General features: G+C 32.4%; 1 protein-coding gene across 7 annotated transcripts; it reads left to right on the top strand.

Moving 5' to 3' along the window:
* The first annotated feature begins 155 nt into the window (after positions 1-155).
* LOC105331401 (kelch-like ECH-associated protein 1) lies at positions 156-18,143 on the top strand. Of its 7 annotated transcripts, none has more exons than XM_011433557.4 (5): positions 156-200; positions 13,387-14,717; positions 15,934-16,139; positions 16,247-16,423; positions 16,561-18,143. In XM_011433557.4, exons 2-5 carry the CDS (start codon positions 13,465-13,467, stop codon positions 16,698-16,700), a joined length of 1,776 nt encoding a protein of 591 aa, XP_011431859.3. In that variant the 5' UTR covers positions 156-200; positions 13,387-13,464; the 3' UTR covers positions 16,701-18,143. The 7 variants fall into 7 exon arrangements, with proteins under 7 accessions (XP_011431859.3, XP_011431861.3, XP_011431865.3 ...); XM_011433559.4 differs by lacking the exon at positions 156-200 and adding an exon at positions 7,150-7,282; XM_011433563.4 differs by lacking the exon at positions 156-200 and adding an exon at positions 7,477-7,498.
* Positions 18,144-18,726: the final 583 nt, after the last annotated feature.

Here is an 18,726-nt window from a genome sequence, read left to right as displayed (position 1 = left end):
AAAAAATAATGATTTGAGGATATTTTAAAACGGATTGAACTAAAACAGATAGTTTTCATTATTTCAAAATATAATTTACTATGAATATTAAAATGCTGGATACTGCATAAGCATGATTACATTATATAAATACTAGAAGCATTTACGTACGACTTAAACTTACTTGAACTTCCGGTGAAAGGCCACAAGAAAATTAGAATGTAAGTTTGTATTTTTTCTCAACTAGTAGAGAATTGACAGTATAAGTGACATTATATTTGGTATTAGGTACATTACTTTAAACGCGAAATATCAATTTGTGTGAAATATTCATAGTTTTCCGATTTCTAGACATTTACTCATCATTCACGATTTGTTGTTTATCAACAATTTTTTGAAGCTGTTAATCAGGCTTATACTGTTATATGGATGATGACAATCCATTTTTGTTACTGATATTTTAAAATATTTCGAGGTGATGAGTATGCATTTATTGTGAATATTTTACAGGGCTATTTATTTATTTATTGATCGATGATTGAATTTACCAGAAAGATAAAAGATGCTGAACCACACATAAGCCTTGTTGTTTCATTATTCAAATGACCAAGGTTTACATTCATACACATTATTTGTCTCTACCTGTCTTCTATTCTCTTTTGAGAAGTGGACAGGCATAGCCTACATCCACTTCTCTTCGCAAGCCCTCATATTTTGATTCTGGAAAACGTGTAAATGTCAGAACCAAAGACGGTTTACGCTTCGTCCCATGTTTCGACTCCAGTTTCCCTAAAATTTCGTAACAGACCTACTATTTCTATTGCATCTATATATCATAAAAAAATCATCACAAACCCGCTGTCAAATCATTTTCGCAACTTCTACATCCCAGCTTTAAATTTTGTGTATCACATTGTTTATCTAGGTCAGCGCAGATTAAATGTTTGTGTTTCGGATAAAATTGGAAACCTATTTAAAACAATAATGTCGAAAACTTTACTTGATCAACTTAATCTTACAATGTACAAACCAATACTGAGTCACAAAATTACAAAGTGGTATTTCTTCCATTTTTAAGCATCTCTTATGGTGAAAAATTTTGCTCTACATCTGTTTTTAAACATTGAAACGAACTTTGATTAATATAGCATACAAGAAAGATTAAAATAAAAGGTTTTATTGTTTTATGTGACACAATTGCTTATTTGATTGTATTTATTTTGTCAATTTGTCTTAGATTGTAAAACCATTCAGAAAGATTCTTTATACCTCTTTAGATTATAATAAAAACATCTTCTGAATCTAATGTCTACAATCAGAACAATATTTTCCTTTTTTTCTGACTCTAAATTTTCTACTTTTAAAACCTCCTATAGCGAGTGATATCTCATAATTTAAACCCGAAATGCAGAAGTTGAGAAAATGATTTGACAGCGGGTTTGTGTTGATTTGTTTGTGATATATGGATGCATTAATGTTTAAAATGTAGAAAATTCAGGGAAACTGGGGTCGAAACATAGGTAGAAGTGTAAACTGTCTTTGGTTCCGACATTTACATGTTTTCCAGAATCAAAATAACATTTAAGGCTAAATAGTTGTAATAAAAGTAAATACCTTATTAATTGAACAACAGTAAATATTGCCCATGGTGAAATAAAACTGAGTGAAACCTTAAGATTTTCAAAAATGAAAAAGACTGTAAAGGCTGAACACTTTACAAATGCCCCCTTTTTACCTGTACAAACTTCAAAATGATGCCGCTTGTCAATCAAGTTGAAACAATAGCACCCTGTTTGACGTGATCGTCCAAGCGTGATCTGGCCAGGTCTATTGAACTTTGTTTACTAGCAATTAGCAGCATTAACTTTGATACCTTCCATCAGGTATTTAAAGGGAAAAATAAACATTCAAGTTTTACCATTTTTTAAATTGATTGTGAAAATTAATCATTTAGTTATAGAAATCACACAATTTATATTTAAATATGCATGACCTAATGAATTCCACAAAGATAAGCAGCTCCAAAACATATTAAATTTTCTTTTGAAAACAAATGTAAGAGCTACTAAAGCTTTATTTACCAATACTAGTAATACAGGCAGTTGGAATTTGATGCACCAATTGGGAAACCATAGATTCCCTGGTATGGCTGCCTTTTCATTCTACATTCTTATTGATCGCAGTGTACTAATGTAAAGAAATGAGATATATTGGAGTTGTTTTATTTTAAAATTACAGTAAATAAAAAGGTATGTGTAATTGTTAAAGGGACTTGGACACGATTTTTTTTTTAATGTACAGGTATAAAATGGTTTATTTGCTCATTTTTAATGATTGACCAAAATTTGAATGTTGGAAGTCAAGTAATAAGAGAGATACAGAGGTGAGAAATCATTATTATGTAAACAAAGCTTGAGTCTTATATTTGTTTACAAATAATGTAAAGTATGAAATTACCACTTCTTATGACCAAATGACTCGTGGCAAACAAGGTAAACTGATTCAATGTTTTTATAGATAATATGATAAACAGAAAAAATCATTATTTGTTTGAGACTTATACCAATTAAACATATATGTAAACCATAACAAAGCTCGAGCTTTGTTTATAAAACAAAGATTTTCAAACTATGTATTTTGCTTATACCTTAATATTTGACTTTCAAATTTTGAAAAAGCATTAAAAGTACCCAAATTAACCATTCTAAACATTAAAATTGGAAAAATGAAATTTTAAATTTTGAGCTCAAATCGTGTCCAGGTCCCTTTAAATGATAATCATGATTATACGAGGGATGTCCCAAAATAGCGTAGACAAGTGACGTTATTCAGTTAATTGAAGACGCAGGAAGATGAAACTTGTGCCACAAAGGGTTAAAGTAATTTGCATTAAAATTATGTTTTGAAATCAAATGCTGTTTGAGATAAAATTATTAAAATGAAAGAATGTTAGATCAGAAATTGGACATGCGGTGCAATGTCAAAGCGAAAGGTTCAAATCAAAATAATAAAATGGAAATTGCTAGTAAAAGCACTTTTCGAAGGAAAAAATTCAAATGAAAAATACTTGTAAATTTGTTAAAAATTATATTATTTGCCCTATAAATGTTTTGGCTGTAACGTAATTTTTAAATATTTTATTGGGCTTTTTGTGACAAGTTGAATTGTGAACTCATAGTAAAATGACGACGTCGCCGTTTTAAGGCGGCACACTGGTAACTGATAAAATTTTGTAAAGACTTTGAAACAAATTCCTTAGCCCCTTTAAAGTAAATAAAATTAACAAAATTGCTTTAAAGTGTATTTAATAATTTAGAAGTTTAGCAACATTGAAAATATTCGGACAAGATGATGACAATAGGTGAAAAAAGAAATCCGGACCGATAGAATTGGACGTCAAAATGCTAAATGACACAGTTTGGTTAGACGAACGGTAGACAACAAGTAATGCAGGGCATGTTTGGAGTCGGCAGATCATTTGTTCATAGACAAAAATTAAAAAAACAAAGCTAGAAATATGCATTGAATGTACACTCAGAGTACATGTTCTAAGAAAATTTTATTTTCGGAAATAAAACGTAATTGTTATCAAAAACGATGTGGCATATTGCGCCACCTGGCAAAACTTGCCATTACTAATTATTCATTTTCTCAAGAAATAATAAATAAAGCAAATGTTTGACATATTTAGCATTGTTTGCCAAAGGCTAATGAAACAAAACGTAGAAGTCTAATGAAATTGCAGTGAACAAATTTTAAGTTATGTGCTCTGTCTATGCTATTTTGGGACAACCCTCGTATATGTTTAGATGTGTATGAAACCAATAAATTCCCTGCTTTCCCTTTTTAACAACAGATAACTTGAATCATGTATGATATTGTAAAACTTAAGACATGGGATTTTGATAGTCTGAAATATATTTTTATGACAAAGAAACAAAATTGTGAAAAACTTTTTCCAGTGTTGGTAATTGAGTTTGATTAAACTGGGGGTGAAGTTTAAATGAATTTTATAAACATTGCAAGTTTTTGGTTAAAGGAACAGAAACCACCCAAGTTTTTCTTTCTTAGAATATTGTTTTCAACAAGCAAGTTATGAAATTATGCATTCAAATTTGATACTTGTACCTAAAATATCTTACATCTTATTTTCGTCATGCTATGGTGGTTTTATGCAATGATATAACTTATTTAAGATATCTTATTACATGATAGAATTTTGAATTCTGCAACTGTCTGTAATTTGTGAGGAAGGAGAAGCATTTTCTTAATTTCTTTTAAGCATTCACTATTCAAAGTCATACACATGTGCATGGATAAAGGTATTTCAGCATGCATGCACATCATAATTCGATCTCTTTTGTAACTTCATTTGATGAGGCATATACATGCAAACACATTCATTTTTTATGCACTCTAAGTTCATATTTTCTGTCTTCTGATTTTCATCATCTAAAATAGTTCAGTAGCACAGTCGGTTAGAAATTAAGTCAGCTTGTGTTATGTTGGTCATGAGTTCGAGGCTTGATGAGGTTTTCACTCTTTTCATCTTTATAAGAATTTTTTGAATGCATTTTTGTTGTAAAACATATTGTAAACTTAAAAAATTCTAAAACACTGACTGAATATTTCAATGTAATGTACTCTCATCCATAGCGATATCTCAAACTGCCCTCTTCCTCCTAGGGTCAGGAGGAGGCTGAATGGTCAACCAATTAACCATCAGATTTACCTAAAATTTAAGAAGATCAATTCATTTTAAAAAATGGCATCTACCATTGAGCCCTCTTGATAAAAAGAAATGTTTAAAATATAATCAAATTCATATAATTTGTAGGTTTTTTTTTTTTTTTTTATGAAAACAGACAAAACAAACCTATGTGACCATGCATGCACACTTACGCTAAATTAGAGTGTAAAATTAATATCTTTACCTCATTAAATTTTTGATTCAAAATTAAGAACCAATATAGAAAGCATTTTATAGTTAAATGATCACAATGCTTATTATTTATTCGTATTCTATCAATCAAAATTTCTACAAACATATTTTCTGTAATCAGAAAATGCCCACAAACAATAAGAAGTATCGGTACTCACCATATGCATGAAAATTTCTTGATTCATGTGTACTATATATAAAGCAGTACATGTACATTAAAAGCCATATTCTACCAATGGTCACTTTAGTTTTCTCCTTTCATTGTGTTATTTCAAGACAGGTATTTGTTATTGAAAGGTTTATATGCGATTCTAGCTGTAGTTTTATACAGTGCACAGATTTTATATTTACATGCATGATCCACCAATAGTTCAAAAATTACAAGAGCAAAGTATGTATCAATGGGGAGTGACTATGATTTCTGAAGTTTAGGAATCAGTGGGGATACTTTCAACATTCTTATTTATTCTTGCGATGGATCACTTTTCATTTTTTGGCTTTTAAGCATTTTGTTATAAAAAATTCCTTGTAAGAATTTTAAAATATGAATACAAGTTCTGATTTACTCTGCAAACCAATTTTAAGACAAAAGCATGCAATACAAGTTTTCCATGTCAAAAAACTTGTGAAAATCAACCTTAGTCATGATATAGTATTACTAATACACATGATGCTAAGCAGATTTTTGTTTGAAGAAAAAGAAATGCCTTGATTAATAATGGTTTGAGAATTGAATACAATTGATTTGGTGCTTTGTCTCCTAAGAAAAAAGGTAATAAGATGCAAGGATGAAACACGAAACTAAGTGATATTTAGTTGGCATTTCTTTGCATGGCTTTCATTTGCATAGCTAATTTCATTAGATGATTTATTTGTTGGTTTTTGTTTGTAAAATTTATAAACACACAATTTTTTTTATGCAGTTAATTTTTTATTTTTTTTTTTATTTTTTACTGTCAGAATTTTAGTTTGTCGTCAATAATTGTACTAGATGAACATTTATTACCATGGAAACAAGACGTAAAGAAATCTGAAAAAAAATGATTAGATTTATGTTAACTAACTAAATAATGTTCTCTATAACAAGATGTTTAAGGATCGTCAATGACTAGGCACAATTTTTACCACGCTTTCCGGGTCTATACATGTATTTTTAATGAATTCAAATGAATTGTGATTAGCTAGGATATAGTGTTAAGGTGTCCAAGTTACTGATTTCTCGTGCAAAATGTCAGCGGTCTCTTCAGCCAAGCATGATTGCTGTATATGCACAAACTTTCATATAATCACTGCTTGGTCATTGTGCTTGAGAGATAAAATACATGTACCACAATAAAAGCTTTTTTGTCATTTCACGAAACTGAATTTATCCACAATCCATGGCCTTTTATTAAAACTTTTGAAGCAAAGCAACATTATAAACACATTTTTGGAGGGTTTTTTTTTTTTTTATAGTAAATACAGTTTTTAAAAAGTTAAAACAATTAAATACTCTTTTTATGAATTCATTCATTTAAAAAATAATACTGTTAATATAGGTATATTCCATCATTTTCAATATAATCATTTTAAAAGTAATTCCAGATGGTCAATGCGGGAACTTAAACTTGTTAAAGTAATTTCCATAAATCTTTTATGAATTTATTGCTTTCCATATATTTTTTATTTTTATACATGTATAGTTTACTTAATGATGTTCATTTTTAATTGCAAATTAATTAGATTTTTAAAAAACTTGTTCAGAAATTGGTTTATTCATTTTAGACCTTTTTATCACTGCAAACCAAAAAAAATGTATTATAAATTAGGATTTTTTTTTCTCTATGTCGTAGTCTGAATCTTTAAAATTTCTTTTTGATTGAAGTTTTAGATTTGAAAAAAAGACTTAGAAAAAAAAAATTATTATTAAATTGTCCCTCAATTATTAATACCTTAACAACATTCTTATAGCAGTTGTTCTCATAAGAGATATTGTTTTTCTCACTTCTGTAAATGTCAGGTCCTTTTTATTAAGATTTATTATTATTTATAATAATGACACAGTTTTGGTTTCACTCTCTGTTAAAACAGTTGGGGATGAGGATCAGTTAATGATCTATTAATAGTGTAACATGTTATAAGCACTATTATTGGTAAACAGTGCTGAGAGATAAAGAAAGGGAGAGAGAGAGGCGTTCTGATTTCAATCATTGCCAAAGTCAGATGTACTGCTGGTAGAATCGATCCTCAGGTAAACTGCTTTGTCATGTTTCCATTAACACGTTAAATACCTATGTCACTTCCCAATAGACCAAGTCTACGGCCAGCACGCTGCTTTTCATTTTAAACTCACAGACTGTGCTGCCTGCTTGCTGAATGACAGTAAGTGAGTTTTGTTTGTTTGTTTGTCTGTTGATGGTGTAGAAGGGTAGTTCATTAGTAGTTAGAAAAGTTAGAGGAGATTTTTTTTCCCTCTGAGGTTTCTGTCATTCCTTAGGGTTATTGGACTAGAAAGTAAGTGTTTGAAAATAAGGGGTTTAAAAAATAATCTGGGCCCAACATAAAGCAGATGTATTGCCGTAATCAAGCAGGTAACAGGTAAATATACAATTATTGACGGAAAAAAAATGCTTGAAATGTGTTATCATTTTTATAACAATTTTTGTTTAGTTTAGTTTTATTTTATTGCTTGTTTTGAAGAATTTATATCCGAAAGATTGTATTTAAGATTTTTATGATACTTTAATGATCTCGAGCAGAGGGATTTTACATCATTAAATCTACACTTTCATTGACGAAAAAAAATATTTTGCGTTGGGTATGTAGATATAGATCATTTTAATAAGCTATCATTAAATCAAGACAGGTTTATGTACTGTATAAATAGAAAAGATGTGTATTGGTTTTAAACGTTTCGAAAAAATTAAATTAACTATGATATCTGCCACAATGATATTAACAGTAGAAATCAAATGCCAATAATTCACTACAGATGCATGACGTACCCTTATCTATTTCCAATAAACTGGTAGATAAAATTCTGCCGAGTCATAGCCAGCTACTGGTGATCTCTGCCCACAAACAATAAATCAGCGGATATGAATTAATTTAAATCCTTTTATTTTGCAGCCTAAAGCCCATTCTGTTAATTATTTCATTGTTTTTGAGTGCAATCTATTGGGTTCTGAACTGTTGAGGGCTAATGAGAACAGTATTGTACTTAATTGGTATATTCAGAGTTTTTCTCTCTCTCTTTTTTTTTTTCTTCTTTATTTTTATGTCTTTATTTGAAGTAATTTTTATTCTCCTTATCATATGTTATTTATTCTTTATTTAAGAGTGTTTTTACGATATCAAGAATTTTGTTCTTGTAAAAGATTTTTCAAGCTAAATCAAACGATTTTTGACATCAATGTTCAAAATCTCATGAATTTGTATTTCCTTGACATAATCTATCATTTTGATTTGCCAGAAAAACCAATCAAAAATATTTGTTGACTTCCTGTAAATGTTTACGATAAAATAAGGACGCTTATATAGAAGCAAATTGAAATGTTGTCATTATCACATTATTTTCAAGTTTACCAATCTTTGATGTACATGTATAACAATATTTCACCTTATTCAATAGACCAGATAAATTCTGTTCAGGGCATGTTCATAGCGAAAAAATGATCTCAATTTTCTAAAACAAAGTCAGTTTAATACATAATATAGTATTGAATATTTGATAAACTAATTTAATGAAATATTTGTTCTAAAATATTTAAATTTTATGATCTTGAAATTTCTGTTAATTAACTGCTTTTTATCATTTTTACAAATGTAGTAGGATGAACTTTAATTATTCATGATAAAAATGGCAAAATTCTTCAATAATTTATATGCTGTTTATCTATAAAAAAAATTAGTTGCTTTAATTAAACATTTTAGACTTTTTAAAAAAAAATCTTTATCATTATTTATTACTATTATAGCAATATGAAAGTAAATGCATTGCATAGGAAATTTCTGTCCTGAGAAGAAGAGCCCAATATTTAACAACTAAATTGAATATCTATTTCGCCATTGAGTGTTACATACATAATGCTTACACACCTCTGTAACTGTCAAAATTGAAAAATCTACAAACATTGCTAATTAGTTAATTTTAATTACCAATAAGACCTTTTTTACAGAAAAAAGCTAACAATCTTTCAAATTTTTGAAACCTCATTAAAACTTTTTTGAGTCCTAAATTTTGCGTACTATAAAAACTGAATTAAAACAATTTGGATTTGCTTCACTTATTACTTTAAATTTGGGAAATGATAAATTTATCCAATTTTATGCTAAACAAGCAAATTGCTAAAGGTAATGTTAAACTGTCACCAAACAATCTTTAATTAATTTTTCTCGTTATCTGCGGATCTTAAAAAAGTTAATTTATGTGTTTTTAAGCAAATGTATTAAAATGAATTCAGAGTTGTTTCTTTGCATAGTCCTGCAAACCGGTACTAACGCTTCACCGATAGTTGTTGTATAAAGCGTAGTATAAAACAGCTACAGTGTCTTGGCATTTTGTGACTAGGAAATGTTAGACAACGACGGATCTTCTTGTAATCCTCAATTACGCCTGATTAGACAACAGGATTCTTGTGTTTTAAAAATGGTTAACTAATGTGTATAGCTTCCATTTGTTTAATTAATATGATCCTGTAACTTGTGTGTGAGAAAGATGCTGATGTGGAGCAACATTTGGAGACTTTCAAATTTGACTTTTAGTGCATTAAAAAAACTCTCTCAGATTGATGCTATGTTTTTGAAGGACACATTTCAACCGAAATTCAAACTTCGGAGTGGTGTGACTTGAAACAAAAGGGGCCTGGCCCAATGTAATCAGCTGATTTTCTGACTGGTAAGGTGGACAAGAATACCATTATTCTGGTAGCTAACTTTTGTCCGTGTTTGTTGAACGTTTTTGTTTGCTTATATATTTACTTCTCTGGCCGCTGTTTAAGTATTGTACTGTTAAGACTTTATAGAGTGAACAACTGTGGTCCACTATGCTATCATTGTGTACTTTGAATAGGATGAAGGTGTTTAGTAGTCATTCTGTTAGATTTTCATCTGATTCCAATGTACTGGTACTCGGAAGTGCTATGGCGAAAAGATTATTGTCAGGGGAGATTGGTAACTTAGGGAGTTTGAGGAAATCATAATATGACTATAATTTCAAAAGCTGGATGTCAGTAAAAAGGAGTATATTCTAAATTAGGACAAAGAAAAATTTTGATTGAAAATTCATTCATAGATGGATTAGGAAAATAACTTCAAAACCTCATTCATGATGTAGTCATTTGCAGAAAAGGATTTCTATGAAAAACAGCCTATTGATATTTTTTTTTTCCCTGAAAAAAAAAAAACCAATGCCAAAATTTATTTCATTATTCCACAAGGACATTTGTGACTTGGAAATAAATTACTTTGCAATACTCAACAGTCTGCAAAAAAAGATGCTGAGTCAGTTTAATAAAAAAAAATCTATTTTGTTAACATAGATAAGCTGTGTCATAAAACATATTTTTGCCCTTTTTTTCAATAAATATCTGCCTTCAACATATTTGATGCTGGGTAATTGAAGATGGTTTCTGAGTCCTAGGAGTTAAGTGCTTTCATTGTATTGCTAAACACCCTATGTTATCTTCTCATCAAATCCTATATTGTAATCCACTCACGTTCGCAAGAGTGAGGTAGCAATATCCAGTAAAAGTCCCAAGTCATGCGAACGTGAATGTACGAGGCTTTGGAATTCTATTTTTCCATGCTAGAGTGATTAAGAAATAAAACACTCATATCTACACAGCTGTATGTAATAATTATTGAGGGGAGATTGGTGTGTAACGCAATGATTTCCTAGTAGTATTAAGAATAATGTAAGTAACCGCTCAACCAAGGAACATCCCCAAGGGCGCCTTATTATTGAAATGACCGAATAACTCAGGTAAAATACTTTCCATTGATCAAAAACTTTGGTTGATCTTTGTGTTCACTCTAGCAGAACACAGCTTTCACGTTTCACTCCAACTGGGCATGCGCGAGGGTAATTGACACAGTTCTCTATTTCCCACCTATTGTCCTTCATAAGTCTTATGTCATTATTCCTTATATGGAGATCACGTCTGCATGTGTGTTTTATATAGCAATATTTAATAGCAATGAAACATCACTTTTTTTTAAACCTTCACGTTCACATCATTAGGCAGGCAAAAATTGTTGTGTTTGGTTGACCATAAAGGCTGCCATTATATTAAATGGATTTAATTTCTTTGTGTTTGCAATGAAAAAAGGTTCCATGAAATAATACACTTTGGTCCACAGAGCTTTTTTGTATGATGAGCATAATTAACATTGCACTATAGAAATAAAGGTGTAGGTAATTCGTCGGCCCATGTTCACTGGTTGAAAGTAGGACCCCAAAATAGTCTCTACGGGTCTTTTGTAAAACTTTAAAGAGGGAAGTTGTCAGGAAAGTCAACACATAGAGTACTTGATGAATAAATTAGCCAAACCAATGATTTGGAAATGTATCAGGTACATGCATTTGGAAAATTTCCTTGAGTGAATCTGAAAGTGAAAGTATGAAAGTATACATATTTTATATTAAAAAAACTAAGTTTGATTGAAATTGATGACCATGGAAATTAAAACTGATTACTCATTTCGTCCAGGTGGCTTGGCAAAGGGATTTATTTATAGGCTTAGCAATGACAATAGCTGTTATGCAAATTACTCTAATACTGCCTTTTTTTCTGACTGCATTCTTTTCTGGCATAAAAGCTAAGGACGGACGGATTGCACAACTAATAGGCGGTTATTTTTGTTTAATGGTTTGTTAATTGGACACCTTGAAACCTTCACGAGCACTGTTAAAACACAAATGAATTGTTTTTACCTGGCCATGACTTGCACATTTTGTGCATTTGATATTATAGAATATATCTGTCTGCTGGATATTCATTGATTTACTGTAAAGTCATAAAGTAGAAATAGTAGGCTAATAAGCTAGGGAGAGTGAGAGATAGGGAGAGATTTGTGATAGTGCTGAGTCATTGTACAGTACATAGCAGTGCTGATACTACGTGGGATCAGCTGTGACCTCTTGGAAGAAGGTCGGACCTAATGATTACAAACCAACAGATCTGGGTAATTCGCTTTAAACTTGTGTACTTGAGTATTGGACCAAGGATCTTTACTTCTTGGTTGGTCAGTTGCTTTGCTTTGTCAAAAGTATCAATAGCCTTTTGTCAGCATTTTGTTTTGGGCATTCTTTGGCTAGATAAATTTATTTAAATTTTCTGTTAGTAAGAGAAAAAGTATTAACAGATTTTTAAGATTTTCTAAATTGGTACAATTTTTTTTTTGTTCTCCTCATTAAGAATTTTTTTTTTTATGAAAGTGCAAGAGAGAATGACAAGGTCATTTGGATGTTTGTGTTCCTAAATCTGTGTTAATCCGTGCCAGTTGGTTCTTTGCCTCGTCTGGCTTCTTTCAGACTCCATTGTAATTGACCCACAATGCCCTCACGTTCACATCACATTCTTTTTTCTTTTTTTAAAAAGGAAAGTAAAATTGAAACATGATTTGGAATGAACAGACTATTTTATCGATGAATAGACAGCTCATTTGCATTGAAAATAAAGACAGCCAAAAAGTGCTGCCTCATTCAGCCTTACCTTTCCTAAGGTCACATGACGCGAGATTAGTGTAGCGTGCATTCAGGAGCTCACACTTTATAATTGAGTCTAATCATTGACATGCATGTAATCATTGGCATAACTTGGAGGTTGATTTTTGAGTCAGAGTATTTTATTCTGTCCTCACATTCTGGCTTGAAACATTGGACATGGATGCAAATTCAGGCAAGGTTTTTACTGAATTTTTTTTTCTAGAACTGTCTTGATTTGACAGGTTCATTCATCTGATTGAAGGTGGGGATTTGTTTACAGCATGTTGTTGGGTTTATTGAATTATCTAGAAGTTGTGTGAAATTGGTAAATGATTTTCAATGAAAAAGAAAATCCAGGTGATCCTATTTAGATCACATGAAGTTCAGTTAAGACATTGATCAAGTAGATGATTTAAAATCTACTTTGGCTCTCCATTGATATTCCGTTAAATGTATTTTACGTGCAGGTAAGTAATTACTACATTTGGATTGGATAAGGAAGGTAGATATGTAGGTGTGTGTGTATAGGTCTCAAAATGGGAATACTGGTACTAGATTTTAATTCTCTTGATAAATTTCAAGCTTTTAAACACAGATTTATTTTGTTTGTGATTTTGATTTTTTCAAAAGACCAGACGACTACATGTACATAGTTTTTTATATTACGTGTATATTCATTTAGGAAACCTGTGTTATCTAGCTGTGAGTGTTGGTGAGATAAATAATTACAAAGCAGTTTTTACTGGAAATTTTATTGATTTATTTCTTTTTTTTACAGGACTTTATTCAGCTATAATTCGAATCAACGACAGTCCACAATGTATACTTGAATTGTTGAAAAGGAACGGAATTCAAAATGTCTGCACAGGAAGTGTATGAGGCAAAGTTGCAGACGGACTCAAGTTCTTGTTACCGCCCTAAGGCAGTAACCACAGAAAAGCCTGCAGATGGGAGCATGCATTTTACGATCATGAAGCATCCAAAGGAAGCTTTAGAAGTCATGAGCACTCTGCGGAGGCTTACAAAACTATGTGACGTCACCCTCTTGGTGGGGGAAGAAAAATTCTTAGCTCACAAAATTGTGTTAGCCGCGGCCAGTCCGTACTTCCGTGCCATGTTTACAGGGGGAATGAGAGAAGAAGAAATGACCACCATACCCTTACATGGAATCACACCGTGTACGTTGGCCACTCTAATCGAGTTTGCGTACACGGCGGAAGTTCGTGTCAGTGAGATGAACGTTTGTTACCTCCTGCCAGCAGCCACCATGTTTCAGATGAATCATGTTGTGGAGGCTTGTAGTGTCTTTCTTGAACAACAGCTAGACCCTAGTAACTGTATTGGTATAGCAGATTTTTCTAGTGAACATGGTTGTGTGGAGTTACAGACAAAAGCAAGAGAATATATTTTCAAAAATTTTTCTGAAGTGATAAAATGTGATGAATTCTTAACGCTTTCACCTTGTCAGCTTATTAATTTGATTAAAAATGATGAGCTGAATATTCGATGTGAGTCCGAGGTGTTCAACGCTGTGATACGATATGTTCAACATGATCCAGAAAAGAGGATCTGCAAGTTGGAAGGACTTCTTTACGCTGTTCGGTGCCATTTTTTGTCTCCCATGTTTCTGGAGAAACAGTTAAATCATTGTAATATTCTGAAGAAAATGCCTCAGTGTCAGGAATATTTATCGAAAATTTTTCAAGGATTAAAACTTCATCAGACATGTCCAGAAAAACCCAGAAAACCATGTTCACCTCTAGTCATATTTACCGCCGGTGGTTACTTGCGACAATCCCTCAGTAACTTTGAATACTATAACCCCTCTCTAAATCAGTGGACGAGACTTCCAGAATTACCTAATCCCAGGAGCGGACTATGTTGTTGTATTGTGAAAGGCTCCTTTTATTGCGTCGGAGGCAGAAACAATTCACCAGATGGAAACATGGATTCCAATGCCTTGGATGTGTTTGATCCTATCCGGAACATCTGGCTCTCCAGAAGTCCGATGACAGTCCCAAGAAACCGTGTAGGAATTGGTGTGATTGACAACATGATCTATGCTGTCGGAGGTTCACAAGGTCAACAGCATCATGCTTCTTTGGAAAGGTAAGGGATCCTAGAGAATGCAGCATATGTAGCATAATTATGTGATATTGAGAAATGTGTACAGCACTGCCTGTGTTTGTTTGCTAAACCCCAGATCAAACCACATCCATCATCGCTAGGGCATACTGAGAACACATGGGGAATCTTTATTTATGTTTGATAACAATATATATATAGTACAATGCAGCTTAATCTTGGATAATTATGGTAGGCTTCCATTTCCTTAAATCATCAAAAATGATAGATAGTTGCAGTGGTTAGAGCACTGTATGCATTTGGATTTTCTCTGTAAGAAAATTTGAAAATTGATTGTCTTAGGAAAAAGTAATATGGACGTGTACACGTTCAACAGATTCTGCATGTATGCAGGTTGCATGTACAATTAAATGGAATTGCAAAAGACTAGCTCGTAAAGGGTGGGGTGGGAATGTTTTTAAAACTTTACTATACCGAATTGCAATTCATGAACCTCTACTAGATGTATAGATAAACACTCAGCAGAACAAAATAGACCAAAAGTCTGATGGCCACCTATCATGACATCTTCCAAACATAAAAAAGATTGTGGGTTTGGACAGAATCCAGGATGTCATTGTCTCCCAATTCATTAATATTCAGAATCATGAATAATAAAGCCTGTGTAATCCTGAACTGCTTCCAACAAGTGAGGAAGATTGTGAAATCCTAGCCTGATTTGATGAGTGCTTGTTGTACCCTGGTCTTTGTGCAGGCTTGTCTCCAGAGTCAGAATCAGTCTTTGTTAACAGTGGCAATAATAGCCTGGAATTACTCAGCTCTTTGGAAGACTTTGTGCATTCAATGACTGCAATATCTGTGTATCAGTGTATTGTCAGTGTGGGGGCTTTATCTCATCAACTTATTCCCATATTGGCAATATACCCACATGACTTGCAGATATATGCAGGGCTTTGTTTAAGATTGCATAGAGATTTTGCCTCTAATTAGACTGACAGAAAGATTAAATGAACTCTTTAAATCTGTCAACAAAAGCTTTTATAGTAATCCCGAGCAGTGCTTGTAAAGTTAAATTTCATTATTCATCTAGAAAGAAAGAAACGAACCAAGATTAATTTTGCAGTACATGTAGATTTGCCTTGATTAAAGCTTGGTTAAAGTACCTGCAATTTATCCATTGTTAAGGGAAATTTATCTTTTTAAGATGTAATTAATGTGTCTATTTGTTGGCTTTTTGTAGATATGACCCTGACCTAGATAGATGGACTATGCTGGCATCTATGGCTACCAAACGAATTGGTGTTGGGGTTGCTGTAGTCAACAGGTTGCTGTTTGCAGTAGGTGGCTATGATGGCAGCAACAGGTTGCGGAGCATGGAATGCTATGATCCAGAGAGAGACGAGTGGCACTTTGTAGCTCCTATGAACACTACACGCAGTGGTGCTGGTAAGTCCAATGGCCATGTGGTTACAAGTTCAAATCTTGGATACTTGCATATTTGTATCAATAATAATGTAGGATTTTTGTTATAACTAGTCATTTTTTCTTTTCAGGTGTGATTGGAATGGATGGCTATGTTTACGCTGTTGGAGGATATGACAGTAGCTGTCAGCTAAGCAGTGTGGAGCGATATTGCACCGCCACTAACCAGTGGGAGTTTGTTGCCCAAATGAAGAGTCCGAGAAGTGCTCTAAGTGTTGCTGTAATCAACAATAAACTCTATGCCTTAGGTAAGAGTCACATGAAAAGTTCTTGCTGAGGTTGCGTTTGGTTGTCAGTTTAATTCAGTCTGCTTTTGGATTTTCCACTTGCTGATTATTGATGCTATTTTTAGTAGTACATGTACTATTTCTTTAAATTTTGACAGGTGGTTATGATGGACAAGAGTTTCTGTCAACAGTTGAGTGCTATGATCCTGACAAAAATGAGTGGGAAGAAGTGACAAACATGACTTGTGGTAGGAGTGGTCACGGGGTGGCGGTGGGGGCTGAGCCCTGCCACTCCTGACATGAGGTCTTAATGCCCAGATCAACCGTCCAATCAGAATCTGCAATCCCACCGTGTGACAAGAACAGCTAAAAATCGGCATAATATCTCACAATGCTCCAAGCATTTGTTGCACATGCAGAGTCTGAAGCAACTTCAACACAGGGTAAACGAAAAAAGCCCACCTGGGATTTGTTACATTGTACTGAGAAATCAGGCTCCAGCTTCAGAAGATGACCCACCACAGAAAAGAATCTACATGCTCAGAAAAAAAAAACACTTGTAAAGAAAATATCACAGTATTAACTTGCACTGTCATATCCATTATTCTGTATGAAAAAATTTGATTATAATGAGGTATACTTTAAGTCTATTGGTATTAGAACTTCTTTATTCTGTGGTATTGAAAAATTGAATTCCAGATTTGTTTCATATAACAAAAGAATGCATTTTTGACCCTTTTTGTTTTTAAAACTGATGCTATGAATATTGAAGATTTGACATTTTCATGACTGTATTTTGAAGAGATATTTTTAAACATCCATTTTAACAGAACCATTCAAACTTCTATTTTGGCCCATGGTTTTTTTTAACTACAGGCATGAAACCTCTATTCTGATGCTAAGACGGGGGGGTCACTCTGGGTCAGAAGCATGACCTTGAATCGCATAACCTCTATTTATTTTACCATTTGTTTTTTTTCCTTCAAATATTACTATGGTTTGTGATATTGATCAGCAATTGACAGACAAGATTAATCATTGGTGCTATTGTTGTTTAGCAGACAAGTCAGTCCGCTAAAATTCAGAGGTGTAAACTCACATCTCTCATTGTTGTTATGTTTTTATTCTGCTGCATACACTAGTTCTGTGTCAGTAAGTAGAATTCCTGTAATTATTGTAAAAGGGAAAGGTTGAAGTTATCAATGTGTAAACTGTGATAGAATCGTATAAAGACGACTTTGTATAAGTTATTTTACAAGGAAATTTCTTTGTATCCTGTACCCTACAGTGTAAAATATACATACATTAGAAAGTATTTCATTAAAGACCAAAGGAAGACATTTTAAGAAAAACAATTTTTTCTCTCTTTTCCAAAATTTTCTTCTCACTTTCGTAAGGAAAAGTGCTGCATTAATTAATGTGTTTTAGAAAACATGAGCCACCAGTTTTTTGTTTTTTTTACAAAACCTGATCGAATGTTGTAGAGCAACACCTTTTAAAATTGATTTTGGTTCAAACCATCTACCATAATTGCTGTTGTTTCTCCTCTTATTTCATTGTGTGTGTGTGTGTGTGTGTGTGTGAATCCATTATATGTGTATGTGTGTGTATGCAGTTCTTGTTCAAGAGTCACGATGAACATTTTTAAATGCTGTGTTATTCATGTTATGTTAATTTTGGAAAAAATTAAGAAATGATGCATAAAAAAATTGTTAAAAAAATAAAAATAATCTACATTAAATACTACGTTGGCTTTTTTCTTTGGTCAGTTAGAAATATTAAGGGCTCTGGATATGTGGATTGATGTAAATTATGTATTTACCGGTATTCATATTTTTTTTTCAAAGCGATCGTTTATATAAATAGCGTAAGAACTGCATAAGAAAGGTAACTCTAGATTTAAAAAAGAAAACGCCAAAAATTTATATCAGCATTATTCAGCAAATTTTGGGCTTTCATCTCAGGCAATAAAACCCGAAGAGCATCACATTGGAACAAATCGCACAGTATAAATGTTCTGTTCCTGCAGAATTTGCATCGCACGGAATGACACTAGCTTATTAAAGAATCTTTTGGATGAAAAAAAAGTTGTTATTGCAAAACGTGTGAATCACCCCGTGCAGTTTTCGTAAAAGGATTTCGTCTTTATTATTCAACTACATGAATTGCATATGGTATGCATGTTGCGTTTTATTTTCAATAAATCTGTACAGGCTATTTGATGGTGCATCTAGATGATAAGATGGCTGTAAATCTCTTTACTTGTTTAATACGGCGGGTCGGTGATAGGGGTTAAAATTACTGAATATAGTTTATACAATATA

The sequence above is a fragment of the Magallana gigas genome, chromosome 7 (assembly GCF_963853765.1).
Source record: "Magallana gigas chromosome 7, xbMagGiga1.1, whole genome shotgun sequence".
In the NCBI taxonomy this organism is placed as follows: Eukaryota; Metazoa; Mollusca; class Bivalvia; order Ostreida; family Ostreidae; genus Magallana; species Magallana gigas.
Note: the sequence above shows the minus strand (reverse complement) of the source record. Positions and strands in the feature narration are given on the sequence as shown.

Bases quoted from the DNA above. Each gene is read 5' to 3' on its own strand.
- LOC105331401 (XM_011433557.4), top strand. From the start codon at position 13,465: ATGTCTGCACAGGAAGTGTATGAGGCAAAGTTGCAGACGGACTCAAGT. The intron at 16,140-16,246 runs GTAAGTCCAATG...TTTTCTTTTCAG, and splicing joins CACTACACGCAGTGGTGCTG to GTGTGATTGGAATGGATGGC. The intron at 16,424-16,560 runs GTAAGAGTCACA...AAATTTTGACAG, and splicing joins CAATAAACTCTATGCCTTAG to GTGGTTATGATGGACAAGAG.